Source organism: Oryctolagus cuniculus, chromosome 4 (assembly GCF_051225735.1).
Source record: "Oryctolagus cuniculus isolate XC-2025 breed Fujian yellow rabbit chromosome 4, ASM5122573v1, whole genome shotgun sequence".
NCBI classification, from domain to species: domain Eukaryota; kingdom Metazoa; phylum Chordata; class Mammalia; order Lagomorpha; family Leporidae; genus Oryctolagus; species Oryctolagus cuniculus.
Window position 1 is genome coordinate 32,572,777 of NC_142870.1, and position 16,838 is coordinate 32,589,614.

Below are 16,838 nucleotides of genomic sequence, written 5' to 3' on the forward strand. Positions count from 1 at the left end.
CTCACCATGATTTCTTTAACTAATAATACCAAAAGAAGAAGTAATACCACAAACTAAAACTAGTTAAACAAAGATTTTCTCCAAGGGGATTAACACTGTAAAAGATATTTTATCAACTGTGAATATAAAAATGTTAATAATGTTTATATCTTCAATGCTTGTGCATAGTCCAGACATGAGATTTTTTAAAGATTGTATTTGCAAACAATGCTGATTATGAAACAAAAATCTAATGTACTTACTATTTTTAGCAATTAAAATCACAAACCTTAAGTTTCATTTCTTTTTTTTTCTTTTTCTATATTATAGCGTAGCAGCAGTTTTGGGAATTTTGATCGTTTCCGGCATAATTCTGTATCAAAGCCAAATAATTCAACTGAGGTTAGTATTTTATTCTTGTCTATGAATGCCATGCAAACACATTAAGAACCTTATGAATACAGTATCACTTTTAAAAGTACAATAAGAAAAATGAATACATATTCAAATCATAGCCTTGCAACTATTTTGGTGATAAATGAAAAAACAATTATTAGTAACTTGTATCATGCTGGGAGTGAAAAAAACAAGAAGCTGAACAGGAAACTTGTTTGGAAAGGTAGATCATGAACTTCAAACAATAGTTACAATTCAAAGCAACAGCAATTCAAAATTGCGTGAGTATTTATACCATTAAACAATGCCTGTGTACGTAGTATATAATTTTACACTAGGTGCAGTTGCTAGAAATTAGGAAATGATGGAGTGACTTATTTATAAATGTGTTAAGGAAAGAATATGGCTACTGAATCTCCTAGGCTTCAACAAACACTGCAATGTCTCATTGGTAGTCATTGCACTTGCGTTTGCCATGAACACTTTAGAAGTAGCTTAAGAAGATCTTCCCATAAAATTAAGTTTGTATAATAATAATATCAATAATATCAATGTTTAATTGATCACTTACCATGAAGCAAGCACAATGTTAAATACTTTGCTTAGGGACCAACACTATGGCTTAGTGAGTTAAGCCTCTGCCTGCCGCGCCGGCATCCCGTGTAGGTGCTTGTTCAAGTCCCAGCTGTTCCACTTCCGACACATCTCCCTGTTGATGGCCTGGGAAAGCAGTGGAAGATGGTCCAAGTGCTTGGGCCCCTGCAGCCATGTAGGAGACCCAGAAGAAGCTCCTGGCTCCTGGCTCCTGGCTTTGGATCTGCCCAGCTACAGCTGTTGTGGCCATTTGGGTGGTGAACCAGTAGATAGAAGACCCTTATGTATCTCCTTCTCTCTCTTTGTAGCTTTGCCTCTCCAATAAGTAAATAAATCTTAAAAAAAAAAATAAAGTTGCCTACCTGAGCCATAGGAACTATTTGTATTTCTATGTTGAAGAAATATGCTTGCTTCATTGAGTGAAACTGAATTAGAGTTAATAAATGACAAAGGCACAACTCAACCTCTTCACTAACTCCAGTATGCCATTCTGTTTTGCTAACTAAGCAGGGGACACTTGTGTTAAGTCACATGAGAGGTACAGCAGTTATTTAAAATAGTACAGAGGAGAAATGTATATTGAGAAACCTGAAAATGCTGTACTTGTTTATCACTGAACTTGATTCAGTTAGATAATGGTGTCTTTTTAGCCTCTGTAGGTGTTAAATCTTATGTTTATCTTTAGATATATCTACCTATAATATTTAAAATATTTTAATTTCAGTAATGGATATACTGGACAAAAGCAATGAAAATAAAATGACATTGGGCCGGCGCCGCGGCTCACTAGGCTAATCCTCCGCCTAGCGGTGCCGGCACACCGGGTTCTAGTCCCGGTCGGGGCGCCGGATTCTGTCCCGGTTGCCCCTCTTCCAGGCCAGCCCTCTGCTGTGGCCCGGGAGTGCAGTGGAGGATGGCCCAGGTGCTTGGGCCCTGCACCCCATGGGAGACCAGGAAAAGCACCTGGCTCCTGGCTCCTGCCATCGGATCAGCGCGGTGCGCCGGCCGCATCGCGCTGGCCGCGGCGGCCATTGGAGGGTGAACCAACGGCAAAGGAAGACCTTTCTCTCTGTCTCTCTCTCTCACTGTCCACTCTGCCTGTCAAAAAAAAAAAAATGACATTTATTATTAGTTTATAAATATTTCCTTTATTATATCTGTGTAGATGTATGTATATGTAATATATTCCCTTTATCAATTTATATTATCTCTTTTTGCTCGTCTATATATTTATATATGCTTCTGAATGAGTTTATTATAACCATATGGTCTATCAACATTTACATAATTTTAAGTAATAAAGTGTTTTACTTGCACACTCAGAGGGGATGAGGGATAGGAGAGAAAGAACTTTAAATGTTTAACTCTCCATAATCATACACAGTTGCTTTCTACTGACATTTAGTTTGTAACTCTGGAGTTAACCTATGAAAGCAGGTCAGTTTCATTCAGGTTCGTTTTGTGACAGCTAGCCTAGTAATTTAAGAAAGCTTAGGGCTAATAAAGTCGTTTGCACATTTTTTAAAAATGTAGCATTCATTTGTCATTCATTCAACAAACATCCACCCTATGACAGGATTTCCATTAGGTACTCTGGAAGTGTGGTTGTAACAATGGGTGAAAAATTCTTACTTCACAAAGCCAGAGTCTAGAGGTGGAGACAGTCACCACCCCAAATAACTATATCACTAGAAATGTGACTCAGGCTATTGAGAGCAACATAGAAAAATGTTAAAATTCAAAATCTGTAGACATCATTCCTTTGAACCCTCTGTTAATAATGATAAAAAAAATAGGAGTAGGAAAATATTCCTACTCCTTAATTGACACTTAGATAATGGCAAAGATAATATCAAATTTAATAAAGCAATATACATTCTTATTTATCGTAGTCAGAAAAATAACTTTACCACGACAACCGAGAAAGTTTGAGAGAAGAGAAAAGAAAAAGGCTAACTCTAAAATTTTAACGTGCTTCCAAATTATATTTTATTCAGGGCTTTTGAATTAAGCAAAGAGTCTTTGCCTTTATAACCTTGAATGTAGAAATTAATAAAGTGCAATGAGGGCTTAAATTGGCTGTCCATTCATATTTATCATAGGCAATTTGGGGTAAGATATGAGACAAAACATAATATTGATTAATAATGATATTAACTATGTGGCTAAACTTCCATATTAAAATCTTACAAGTTCGCTAAAGAGAAGTTTCCCATCATTTTTTATATTCAGGGAAAATCTGGCTGTTCACCTATCAGGAATGGTGAGCAGTGTTAAACCAGATGGCCCTTCAGGCTCATTTCTCACACATCTGAAGTACTAAGGATGTGTTAACCCAAATATGTCTTCCAAGAAAAAAAAATCACTGCAAAACTCTATGGATGAAGTTTCATTTATTTAAAAAATACTGAGTGCCAGTTTTGTGACTGGCCCTGTTCTAGAAGCTCAGAAGAACAAAAAAAAGTCCCTAGTCTCTTGGAGGATGCGTTCTGATGGGAGATCCAGATGGTAATCAAATGAACAGACAGATATATTGTCAGATAATGTTGATTGCTTTGAAGAGGCTCTTAATCAGGATGAACATGAAAGAAGTCTAGACACATGGGAAATGGGGTCAAGAGAAAATTTCTATTATTTTACATGACGGTGAGCTAAGACCTGAACAATGTAAGGATGGGATTTACGGATATCTAGGGGAAGCCAAATAACCAAAGCAAGTACAAATCTTGGTGATAATCTAACAAAGAGACAGCAAGGGGGCTAGAGTGGTGATGCCTTATTACAGTTGTTTTCAAATTTAAAGGGGTCTCAGAATCACTTAAGATACAAATTGTCCTCAAGTGCTGTTGTTGCCGTTGGTTTGGGCACCATATTTTGAGAACCACTGGTATAGTGAGAAAAGAAGATCCCAGAGGTAGCTAGGGATGTGTGGTAGGGAAATTTTATTTAATATTGATTCTCTATAACATCCAATTTTTATTACATAATAATACCTCATATTAATTAAATTAGATCCAATTATTTTATACCATAAGAACCTTCTAGGTTGAACACTGTATTTTATTCTGATTTACATGGGAGATATTAGCCTAACAAATAAGAGGTTTCGTAAGTACAGCAGGTGATATCTTTACTAATGGATAGAACTAGTTTGTGTTTAATGTTGCTTAAAAATGTGGGAAATGTGCATGTATACTCACCTGCCAAAATTTCAATTTCTCAGTTAATTTTATTAATTCCAACACTCAAAAGTAGCCATAAACATCTCACATTCTATTGGAAGCAAGGGGATATGTTAGTGCCTTTTTAGTGCTAACAGATGCCTTTCTCCAATAAAATATTTCCCATCTATGTAGATATCATCATGTATTATACCTGATTTTACTTCTCTCTTGTTCATCTCCGAAACAAGATGGACAAAAGTGGTTCTTCAGTGTGACTATTAAAAGTAGCCCAGAACGTCTAGAAGAATTTCGGATGTGACGCTCAGAGACTTCAGTATCACAAGTCTTACTTTCTGAGTTTGTACCACAGGTTACTAGGCTTGGTAACTTCACAGATGTGTGTTACATTTAAGTTGTTTGAAATATTGAAGGCTGTTGCACTGAATGTCTAGGACATCCATAAACTTGGAATCTTCTCTCTAACAGTGTTTTCTGATCATTGTTTTTTATTGCTTTATTTTTTTTCTTTTGCAAACAACCCTACCCCAGACACATGAAGGGGAACCTATAAATGAAAGTGGTGAACAAAATAGAACTTCAACTAATGGAGGGGGTTTGGGTAAAAAAATGAGGACAATTTCATGGACAATGAAGAAAAAAGTTGCTAAAAAGTACATCAAAGTCCTTTCTGAGGAAAAAGTAAGTTGACTATTTTAATCATTTGTATTTATTTTGTTAAGTTTTTTTCTTATAATATCCAACAGATTCCTTTTCTAGAGAGCCGTTGAAGTAACCAGTGCTTTAAACAGTACTTAGACATACACATTCTCCCTCTGTCATCATGCCAGAAGTTGGGTGGAAGAAAGTATTATTTTCCCATTTTACGTAAGAAACTACAGCACAGGATGATCACACACCTAGCACAGGTAGTACCATATGTCATTTGTGTGGTAGCATCAGCACGTCATTTCCTTTTTATTGACAAATAGTAGCCTATTTCATAGGTAAAGTACATTTTATTTACCCATTCATCAACTGATGTACATTTAGGTTGTTACTACCTTTTGTCTATTATGAATAATCTTGTAAAAATTTGCATGCATGTCAAAATTCGTGGAAATCTATTTACATTTCTCTTTTTTTTAACTTTTATTTAATGAATATAAATTTCCAAAGTACAGCTTATGGATTACAATGGCTTCCCCCCCATAACATCCCTCCCACCCGCAACCCTCCCCTTTCCCACTCCCTCTCCCCTTCCATTCACATCAAGATTCATTTTCAACTCTCTTTATATACAGAAGATCAGTTTAGCATACATTAAGTAAAGATTTCAACAGTTTGCTCCCACACAGAAACATAAAGTGAAAAATGCTGTTTGAGTACTAGTTATAGCATTAAATCTCAATGTACAGCACACTGAGGACAAAGATCCTACATGAGGAGTAAGTGCACAGTGACTCCTGTTTTTGACTTAACAAATTGACACTCTTGCTTATGGCATCAGTAATCACCCTATTTACATTTCTCTTGGAGAGATGATACCTCTATGTTCAATTTTCCAAAGCAGCTGCATCACTTTACCACCAGCAGTGAATTCGGGTTCAGATTTTTCCACGTCTTGCCTGTCTTTTTAGTGCTAGCCGTCCTAGCGGGTGTGAAGTGGAATCTCATTGTTGTCTTGAAGTAGATTTTCCTGATGACTAATGATGTTGAGAATATTTTTACATGCTCATCAACCATTTGTACATCTATTTCAAGAATGCTTATTCAAATCCTTTGCCCATTTTTAATTGAGTTTATGTCATCTTGTTGTTGAGTTTCAATGTTTTTTATATATATTTCAAAAGTGTATTCTGAGAGGCCAGCACAATGGCATAGCGGGTAAAGCCACTGCCTACATTTCCAGCGTCCCATATGGGTGCTGGTTTGTGTCTCAGCTGCTCTGCTTCCAATCCAACTCTCTGCTATGGCCTGGGAAAGCAGTAGAAGATGGCCTAAGTCTTGGCTCCTTGCACCCATGTGGGAGACCTGGAAGAAGCTCCTGGCTCCTGGCTTTGAAGCGGTGCATCTCTGGCTGTTGCGGCCATCTGGGGAGTGATCCAGCAGATAGAATACCTCTCTCCTTCTCTCTCTCTCTCTCTCTCTCTCTCTCTCTCTCTCTTTCTCTCCCTCTCTCTCTCTCTGCCTCTCTGTAACTCTGCTTTTCAAATAAATGAACCTCTTAAAAAAAGTGTATTCTGATAAGTCTTTGATGAGATCTATAACTCATTTTTATTTTCACGTTCTTGGTAGTATTATTTACAGCAGAAATATTTATAATTTTCTTGTAATCTAATTTATCTATTTTTTTCTTTTGTTACCTGTGTTTTTGGTACCGTATCTAGGAAATTATTGCCCAACCCCAGGTCTTGAAGGTTTACTTTGATGTTTTCTTTGAAGTTTTATGGTCTTAGCTCTTAATTTTTGGGATATGATTTGTTTTGAATTAATTTTACTAAATGGTTTGTGAAAGGTGTCCAACTTCATTCTCTGCTATGAGTGTATCCAGCTGTCCCAATACCATTCATTAAAAAGACTGTACTTGACCATTGTATCATCTCAGCATGCTGGTTGGAAATCAATTGGCTATAAATATATGGTCATAAATGTATGGATCCCAAATATTTGGATTTATTTATGTGCTCCCAAGTCTATTCCATTGATTTATACATCTTATTTTAGATTTATACATCTTTTTTAACCTACTGCTGGAAAAATTCCGTTCCCAGTGCTCTACAAAAACAGTTGTGACATCTGTGTTGTTAAATCCAATGATGATTTTTCCTTGGGCTTATTTTACTTTTCAATTGTATTTGACACAGGTGATCTCCTTACGCGTAGAACATTCCCTTTTCTCTGGCATTCGTCTGGTAATTCTTGCCATGACTTTGCTTTTATTCAACGCCTTTTAAATAGCATGTGAGGCATGATCTTAGATGCACTACTCAATCTACTTTCTCCTCTTAAGTGACCTCATCCAGACTTATGACTTTATTTTACATAATTATATCTGTGAGGTCTTCACTTATCTGCTATACTTATAGAACCAATTGCTTACATGATAAAACCTCTTATGCATCCAGCGGATTAGCTGAAAACTAACATATCCAAACCTGAAATATTGATTTTCCACACTTCTACCAAAAGTAAATTCCTGTCCAGTATTTCTAGTTAGAGTAGACAACACTGTCATAATTCTAGATGTGAGAAAGCGAAAGAGAGATACCCTAGGGATATTCTGAAGTCCTTCTTCTCTCATTTTTCACACAGATTCATCAGTATATCCCATTAGTTTTTATTGCAGTGCATATCTAGAATCCCTAATTTCTGCATGCAAACTGTCCCTGCTTTAGATCAAGTAACGAAACTCTCTTACCTAGATTGCCATAATAGACACCCAATTGCATTTTTCCTTCTGCTTCCCAGTTAAAATCGATCCTCTACATAAAAGCTAGAAAGAAACATGAGAAATGGAAGTAAGGGCATATCATTACCCTGGTTAAAAGTTCATAATACCTTTACATATCATTTCCATATGATAGTGTGTTTGTTCATTCTAGTCCTCTGAGAAGCAGACTCAAGAAGGGGATAGAAACACCGAACACTTATTGGGGGTAATTCCTGTTAAGGATTAGGAAGAGGAAGATAAAATGTGCAGGGTAGTTTTTTAGACAGTATGCAAGTTTCTTATCCATAAAAGGAGAGAGAAAGAGGGTCAGGTAGGGACAATCTCAGATTTCAATACAGTGCTGAGAAACCGTTGGCCACTAGAAGAGTTTCAGATAACACCCCCTGTATTTTGGTCATTGTTAGGAAGGAGGACTTCAATGCAAATATGCTGATGAATGCTGAGAGGCACTGGGTAGTACTGTAGTAAAGAAAGGTCCTACAGCAAGAGATCCGAGTGGTGCATTTCCCTGGCCGCAATACATGGTCTAAAATGCACTTCAGAAGGTGGCTCCACTTACTTCTCTGACTAAATTCATACTTAACACCCTCTTTTCTCTTGCTACCCTGTTTCCTCCAAACAACTCAAGCTAATTCTGAATTCAGTTATTTTGCTGTTGTTCCTTCTGCTTGGACAACTACCTCTAAAGCTTCACATCAGTTATATTTTCATATTGTTCAGCTCCCCAGTTCAGAACAGGGACCTATGACAGAAAGCTCTGGAGACTAGTTCATCTAAACTAGCCAACCTTCTCCAAGTCTGGGTCTAGTAGCTAATTCTCTCATATATCCCATGTTTATTTCTATTATAGAATTTATTGTTTTTTTTTTTGTTTTCATACACCTTCCCAAACATTATAATTTACATACACACACACATAGCCTAACATATTAGGATGAACTCATTAGAGCAAGGACCCTGTTATCTTGTTGACCATTATTATATCTCTAGTTCCTAGAATAGTGTTTTCTACTTGAAAGTGTTCTATAAATATGTGGTGATTGCCTGAATGGATGAATAAAGGAATGGATAAGAGCAGGAATCAAACCGAGTATATATCATATTCTGATATTCAGATGTTTTATCAATGTTTAGAAATGCGCAAAAATGAAGAATATTGAATTACATTCTGATGGATAGTAAGAAATTCATAGGCTTTGTCCAACCTATCAAAATATGGAAAACATCTGAGATGTTTTCAAGGAAATGTAATTTGTTTTAAAATTGTCTGTCTTTTCTAATTTTATGCAAGATTTGCTTTTCACTTGACTAGGTGGCAAGCATGCTATGAGATTTGTAAAGCTTCTTAGATAAGCTTTGCTTTAGAATTGCAAAGTGTGCATGTTTTATTCATATCTGGTGATCTGGTAGGGTGCAAATAACTGACATGAAACAACTGTGCAGAGTTTAAGCTTGTAGTATCAGATCTCAAAGGATTAGCAATGGTGGTAAATAGACGATAAGGAGAACATGAAGAAGTAAAACTGCTCTAAGAGATGAAGCCTAGATGTCAATAAGTATAACATTTCTGATAAAATAGTCTTTATATGATAGTCAACCCAATTCTCAAAGATCAGCCATTATGATTTCAGTTGAATTCCACAATAAAGAATGTCCTAAGGAAGGTTTCCAAGTATAGGGTAAAATGTTTTACTAGAAATTGAGTTAAAGATGAATGACCACATATTTTATGCTGATGTATTACTATGTATTTTATTCCTAAACTATCAGTTGTTTGTTCAGTCAGTGCACACAGTGAATATCTCCATGGAAATCTGCTCCTTGTACTTAAGCTCTGACATGTTTTTCTAAAGGATGAGGAAGACGGAGAGGATACCCTGCCATATCGGAACAGTGACCCTGTGATCGGGACTCACACAGAGAAGATCTCCCTCAAAGCCAGTGACTCCTTGGATAGTCTTTACAGTGGCCGAAGCTCATCAAGTAAGGCTAAATGATCCAGAGGCAAGACATCCCATGTGAAATCTGGGTTAAATTAATTGAAAACAACATATTTGCCCTTTTGGGAATTATTTATTGTATTAGCAATAAGGTTCTAGCTACTTGATAATAGACATGGTGAAAATATAGGGTATATAGAATCTGTATGGAGCTGTTATTATTTTTTAAAGGACACATAATACATCAGACAGAATTAGGTACTATTTTTTTTTTTTTGACAGGCAGAGTGGACAGTGAGAGAGAGAGACAGAGAGAAAGGTCTTCCTTTTGCCGTTGGTTCACCCTCCAATGGCCGCCGCGGCTGGCGCGCTGCGGCCGGCGCACCGCGCTGATCCGATGGCAGGAGCCAGGAGCCAGGTGCTTTTCCTGGTCTCCCATGGGGTGCAGGACCCAAGCACCTGGGCCATCCTCCACTGCACTCCCTGGCCACAGCAGAGGGCTGGCCTGGAAGAGAGGCAACCGGGACAGAATCCGGCGCCCCGACCGGGACTAGAACCCGGTGTGCCGGCGCCGCTAGGCGGAGGATTAGCCTAGTGAGCCACGGCACCGGCAGAATTAGGTACTATTTTAAAGCTTTGGTCTCTAAAGCCAACAGGGCTCTTGGGAATGGGCCTCAAAAAAATCATAGATAATTAAATCTGTATCTTTAAAAATGTATGTTTGGGAGAACTAACATAATCTTGAGTAAAAGCATTTTGGAATTCCTAGAAATAGCTCAGTAAAATCCTGTTCTCTCTTAACCTCTTTCTCCTTTCCACCTCCCTCCTTTGTCTGTGCCCCCTTTTTTTCCCTCCCTGCAACTCTTTTCCCTTTATCAACTTTCCTTTCATCCTGAAGTGCTCTGAAAAGTGCAGGGCATTTTCATCAATTCCAGCATTTACTTTGTAAGTCTTGGCCAGCATTAGTGGGTAAAGAGTGAAGAAGTTTGTAAATACAAAAAGGTAGGAGTGTCACCAACTAGGTGACAGAAGGGAATCAGAAGGTAGAAACTACCCATACATCCCACACCCGGCTTCTCCTGTTGTTAGCATCTCATTAGCGAGTGGCCAACACACGTTTTCTAATGAACTTTGATTTCTTTCTAAGAAGGTATCCTCATTTATGATTTAGTCATATTACTTGCTACAACACTTAGATGAAATTACTGACACTACAGAGTGCCTTAGGACTTTTTCTGTGTAGATCATTATATATCCACCGAATCTTTGCCAGCCTTTTAAATGATTTCGCAAAGTTTATTTTCCATTTCCTTTGAAATCAACTGCTTCTGTTATTTGAAGATGGATCACATAGACCAGATGTTTCAAATATCCTGAATTTTATATCTATTTTCCCATTGGCTGTAGAACAATTATTTTGTGGGGGAAAAAAACTTATGCAGAAACATTTGCAGGATGTATTTTTGAATGTGTTAAATTCAGATTTCATTAGTATTCGTTTCTACTGGTAGTTTTAAGATTCTAAATTGTGATGCAGAATGCAGGGAGAATTTTATTAACTAGAATGTGTCATGAAAAGCTCCATTCTGGAGTGGCCGTGGAAGGGAGGAGATTGTGGTCCCTTTGACTGTCACAACTGTTTCCCTTGAGGTTTAAGATCAGAAAGGAACAAGACCACAAAACGAGGATTTGGTTTTGTTTTCAAAGCCTAGTTTTAAATCATTTCTACCTGGGACTCCAGACATTGGGATACACTTCCACCCTGCCCCACACTCACACAGGAAAAATAAGTGCCACCTTTAATGCAAGGATATATTGCTTCAAAATGGCCTTTGGAGCACAGTAGGAATGCTGGGGGAGAATTCTGGCTACAATTTTGATAAGTTGTAGGAAACCTGGTAGTATGGTGCTTTGGCCATTCCTGAACAACAGGGCACAAAGGTGAAACTATCACATTCATTGTTTCCAAGACATGTGAAAGTAATCATCTCTTTTATGCAGGTTTAAATCTATACCTTCTCCCCTCTTTGCAAGTGTCCAGTGCTTAGTACATTGTCCTAGATTGGGTCATAGAGCCCCAATTGTGAGGGTGTTTGGCTTAGTGATTGGGGAGAGTGTCCAAATTGGCAAGGAAAAGTCAGAAATGACTTAGGGGACACAATTCACTGATGAAGAGTGACTGGGAGGTGGGTGGAGGGATCCAACAATTAGAACTCCTTCTGGAAGCTGCATCCACGGTGTCACATTATTTATCGATGCTTGGCTTTGGCCAGTGGCTGATTCACTGTTAGGGGCCTGCAATGAGTACTGTTAACCTGTGCTTTCATCAGGTGGAATAACAAGCTGTTCAGATGGTACAAGTAACCGCGACAGCTTTCGACTGGACGATGATAGCCCCTACTCGGGACCATTCTGTGGCCGTGCCAGAGTGCACACGGACTTCACGCCGAGTCCCTATGACAACGACTCCCTCAAAATCAAGGTGAATGAGCCACCTTTCTGCTTTCTCTAGGGTTCACCAAGTGCTGGCTGTATGCTCTGTTTTAGGAAGTACAAGCCGTGGGAAGTGAGGGTCTGTTGTTCTGAACAGCAGAACTAAAGCAAGAATTCACACAAAACATGAAGGGTGAAGTGGGCGAGCCCTGTCTGTTCAGGCTATTAGTAATAGTTGCTCTGATGCACATAGCACAGGCTCAGTCAGGGGACGATGAGAAGGAACTGTGTACCTCTTTCTGGAAACTGAAAGCTTCGTGAGTTCTGGAAGGCCCCAGCTCTTCCAGATACTTGCTAAAGTAAACATAATGAAGCCAAAGAGAGACAAGAGAGAAGATGGAAGGACGCAGCAGTTCCAAAGTCTTAGAAACAGAGTGGGCCAGACAACTCCAGGTATTTTTAAGGTGGTTGCCAAGAGTAACCACAGGTGTTTCTCCCAATGATGTCCCTCCTGAATTGATTCTACCTACTCTTATCCTCTGTATTCATCTCCTAATATTAATGACAAATTACCACGCTCAGAGGCTTCTAACACCAACAATGTGTTATTATCTCATGGTCTGTCATACATAAGTCCAGCCATGGCTCAGTTAACTTCTTTCCTAAAAGTCTCTTCAAGCTGAACTCATTGTCAGCCAGGCTTTGACCCGCTGAGGCTTGAGTCCTTTTCCACACTCCCGGGCTCCTGGCAGAACTCAGTCCCCTTCTTTCTTGCTGAGCATCCAGGGGAAGCCTTTTCAGCCTCAGAGCTGCCAGCAAGGCCCTCTCTACAGCATGACGTTGTGTTCTTCCAGGGTCAAGTGGAAGAGAAGCTCAGCCATGCTTCAGAATCTTTCAGAGATTCTGTCTGATTAAGTAAGGTGCATCCAGATCATCTCCCTTTTCATGAACTCATCATCCATTAATTTGGTGTATTAATTAGCTTTACAAAAGGCTTTCTGTCATATAAGATAACATAGGCCTGAATGTGAAATCTGTCATTTTCACAGTCCTGCTCACACTCAGGGGAGGGACTGCACAAATAGCGAAAGACTTCATGCTAAAATATTTCACAGATGTTCACTTATTCCTTTTAGTATCACAAAATGTCATACCACAAAGGATTCAAATGATGACTGTTTCTATATGGTCAACCCTGAATGACTACTCGTAATATTTATGCCCTGTTGTGGAATGTTAATATAATTATTTCGCATTTAAAGGACTCAGCTGTTTTCTTTACCCCTTCTGTGCTACCACATCAGAATAAGTTCAGCTACAGGATGAGGAAAATATTGCTCACCCCAGCAATTTCCTTAGTCATTTCTATGAGATGCTCAAAGGTCTAAGTTCAAGTCTTTGAGACTGAAGTGCAAGTCACACATTTGAACTTTAAATGATAATAGCAAGGATGCAGAGAAAGACTATCATGTCTAGAAACTTCCTGGGGTTTCTGGATAATTTGCTCGTCTGTTGAGCTGATGCCATCTAACCTAGGATTTGATTTTCTATAATTAAATGCCGAGAGGCCTAGAGTAACACCTCACAGGGCCAGACAGGCAAATAGGCACAAGTCAGAAAGATCAAATATGTCAATCACATTGAGTTCTATCATCACAAAGTTTCTGTTTTAGATGAAAGAACCCAAATTCACAAACTGCAGGAAACAGTTTTTTAGTTGCAGAATCAATGGTTTGTTTGAGGGCAAAGAGGCAAAAATATTAGAATCCTCTCTGGGGTAGAAAGTTATGTCTCAAAGGAGTCAATGTTACTCTTAAATGTAGACATTAGAAATCAATTTTCTTTATAAAGAAATATACGCATGGGATTTTCTACTCTTGACCATAACTTGCAACTGGCAGCCTTAATTCTTAAACATAAATACAGAAAAATGACCAATTTGGGAAAGAAATGAATACTAAGATTTATTTCTGTTATCTACAAACTGCTTTAGTACAATATTGTCATTATCCTGGTTTTCTAGGGATTCTGCTTTTCCTATCTTTATTTTCATACAGTTCTCTAAAATAGGATTTATACATGTCTTTGCCTCTAGAAGGGAGACATCATAGACATTATCTGCAAAACACCAATGGGGATGTGGACAGGAATGCTGAACAACAAGGTGGGAAACTTCAAATTTATTTATGTGGATGTCATCTCTGAAGAAGAAGAAGCCCCCAGGAAAATCAAGGCCCACCGAAGGAGTAGAAGTGGGAAGCCCGAGACTCTGCCAGAGTTCTTAGAAAGGATTCACCTTCAGGTTAGAAAACTTGTGGTTTGTTTGGTGTGAGGGGTGTATGCATGAAACAATGGAGGAGAGTGGATCATTGCTTCTGCAGTGTTGTTAGAAATACCAGCCATGGAGGCAGGCGTATGGCCTGGTGGTTAAGATGCTGCTTGGGTAGCCAGTATCCATTATACAAGTGCCTGAGTTTGAACCTCACCCCTGCTCCTACTTTCAGATTCTTGTGGGTGAGTTCCCTGCGAGACAGCAGAGGGCAGCTCAAATACTTGGGTCACTGACATCCACATGGAAGACCCGGATTGAGTTCCCAGTTTCTTGCTTCAACTCCCTGGCTGCTACAAGCATTTAGGGAGTGGATTGGCAGATGGGTGCTCTCTCTCCCTCTCTCTGTCTCTCTCTCTTTTTTTGACTCTCAAATAAACAAATGAAAAATTGAAAGAAAAAAAAAACACAAGACTTACAGCAAATGAAAATCTGTTTTCCTAGAACAGCTCTTATTTCTCCTTTATTACTTATATTATGCAAGGACAGGCCTTGATATAACATCCCTTGGACTAAACCCTAATGGTACTTAGCAGTGACAGTAGAGATTAATGTTGAGAAAGTGCAGTGAAAAATGAAAAATACCTAAGAGAATAAAATGCCCACAGAAAATATCTAGATGATAATGATAAAGAGAGTACAAAGGGTAATGTCAAGTCCAGAAAAGTGAAAGAAAAATGAAAAGAAAATTGTATTTTCTGTAGAGCACAGATCAAAAATCAAGTTGAGAGAAAATAACTGAACATAAACCTTTAAAAAAAAGCTATTTTTTAGAAAGCAGTGATTATTAAACCCCACAACACAATGGTTGTGTTAAAGAAACTGTGTTGTCTACATTTAAATTCCAACTATTTTCTTGTATATTAGCAAAATTTTTATGAAATATCTTCCTTGTTAAATGGTGTGTACATATAAGATATTTAATCTCTCTCAATTTATGGCTTTGCAATCCATTTCTGAAATTAACTCAGCAGTATTTTGATGATTTTTAAAGTGCATGAAGGCAATAGTCAATTAAACTTTCTTTCATTGTGTTCTCTGAGTTAGGTATGTATGTTCCTGTTGGTGGACACAATACCTAAACCTTCCAATATGAAGGTTTAGGAACAGTTTATGGAAAATATATAATATGAAGTGTGTTTTTTGAAAAAAATTATGTATATATTTCAAAATTTCCTTGCACCAAAGTAAACATCTTTAAATTCCACTTTTCACAAACATTATTTTATTTTATTTTTTTCATGACCGTAAGGGAGGCAGACAACCATCACTTGTAAATTGCTGCCAACAGCCAGGGCTGGATCAGTCAGAAACCAGGAGCCAGGAAATCAGTCCAGGTCTGCCACATGGGAGACATGTATCCAACTGCTTGGGCCATCATCTGCCATCCCCCAAGACATATATGAGTAGGAAGCTGGAATTGGGAGGAGAGCTGGAATTGGGACTTGAAATCAGGCTCTCCAGTATGGAATGCAGATGCCCCAACTGGCATCTTAATCCCTAGACCAAATACTCACCCCCATTCTCAGTGAACATTTTTAAGTACCCTTGTATTACTATTGGTGTAACCCAAATGAGATACTCTACAGAGGAAGTACGAGTCTGAATCCTGCCTCTACCACTTGTTTCTTCTGTGATTCGTTAGATAATCAAGACCGAAGGAGTGAAGTGACTTACTGGAGAACTGGAAGTCAGATGGTTATGTCAGAATGGGAATTTGGGTGTCCTCTGTTACAATGCAGTGTTTCTCTAGGATGTACTATTTTTAAAAGAGTAGTTACTCCTCTTACTTCCCTTCCTTTTTTTTTTTTTTTTTAGTTAAAAAACAAAAGCCTGATAATATGTTTTTCCTGATTACATAAAAATGCTAGACTTCCTCTTACTCATTTTTAGTAAATAAAATAAAGATATTAAAATGACGATCAAGTGAAATGGAGGAAATTTTGAGGATGTTGAAAAAGCATTCTACTTCTCTTTGCATTTTTATACAGTTAGAAAGTACAGAGGACACAGACTTTGAAATCAGAAGTCTATATATGTCAAGTTTACATATACTGATAGATAGATACATGCAAAACATGGGTAAAATATGCATGCTGGGGAAAAGAATACCAACTACGGTATTTTTTATGTTTAATAAAAGCCTGTAAAAGCTGGGATTCCTTAGACTTATGTACTGATTTTCAACCAAAATTGTGAACTACTTTTTTGGTTGAATTTCTGTTTTAAATTCATTTTATAATATACCCCAAGAAGATAATAACATAAATGTTCTTGCAATCAAACAAGAGATGTAGATGCATAAGTAATACTGTTAATATACTCTGAGAGACATTTTATTGACAGACTTTAGGATATGCTAGCTCTGTCAGTTTAACAGAGAAGTGAAAAAATGCCACATGGGATGAATAATCCAGCTATTTAATTGACCTATGATTTAGCATTATCTTGCTAAAGGTAATTATGTCTTCTTTACATTTGTCCTTCCAAAAGATGAGGCTCAAACAATATACTCTCTTCAATACCCTCTAGTTCATATGTGGTAAGCTTAT

The 16,838-nt window shown here is 37.9% G+C and overlaps 1 protein-coding gene across 1 annotated transcript in view; it reads left to right on the plus strand.

The window, feature by feature from the left end:
* Positions 1 to 16,838, plus strand: part of SAMSN1 (SAM domain, SH3 domain and nuclear localization signals 1) — a 57,694-nt gene that overhangs the window by 19,400 nt on the left and 21,456 nt on the right. The window contains exons 2-6 of the mRNA XM_051859453.3: positions 310 to 381; positions 4,683 to 4,832; positions 9,438 to 9,567; positions 11,855 to 12,006; positions 14,053 to 14,259. Of these exons, the coding sequence (XP_051715413.3) occupies positions 310 to 381; positions 4,683 to 4,832; positions 9,438 to 9,567; positions 11,855 to 12,006; positions 14,053 to 14,259 (711 nt within the window). The remainder of the gene's footprint in view (positions 1 to 309; positions 382 to 4,682; positions 4,833 to 9,437; positions 9,568 to 11,854; positions 12,007 to 14,052; positions 14,260 to 16,838) is intronic.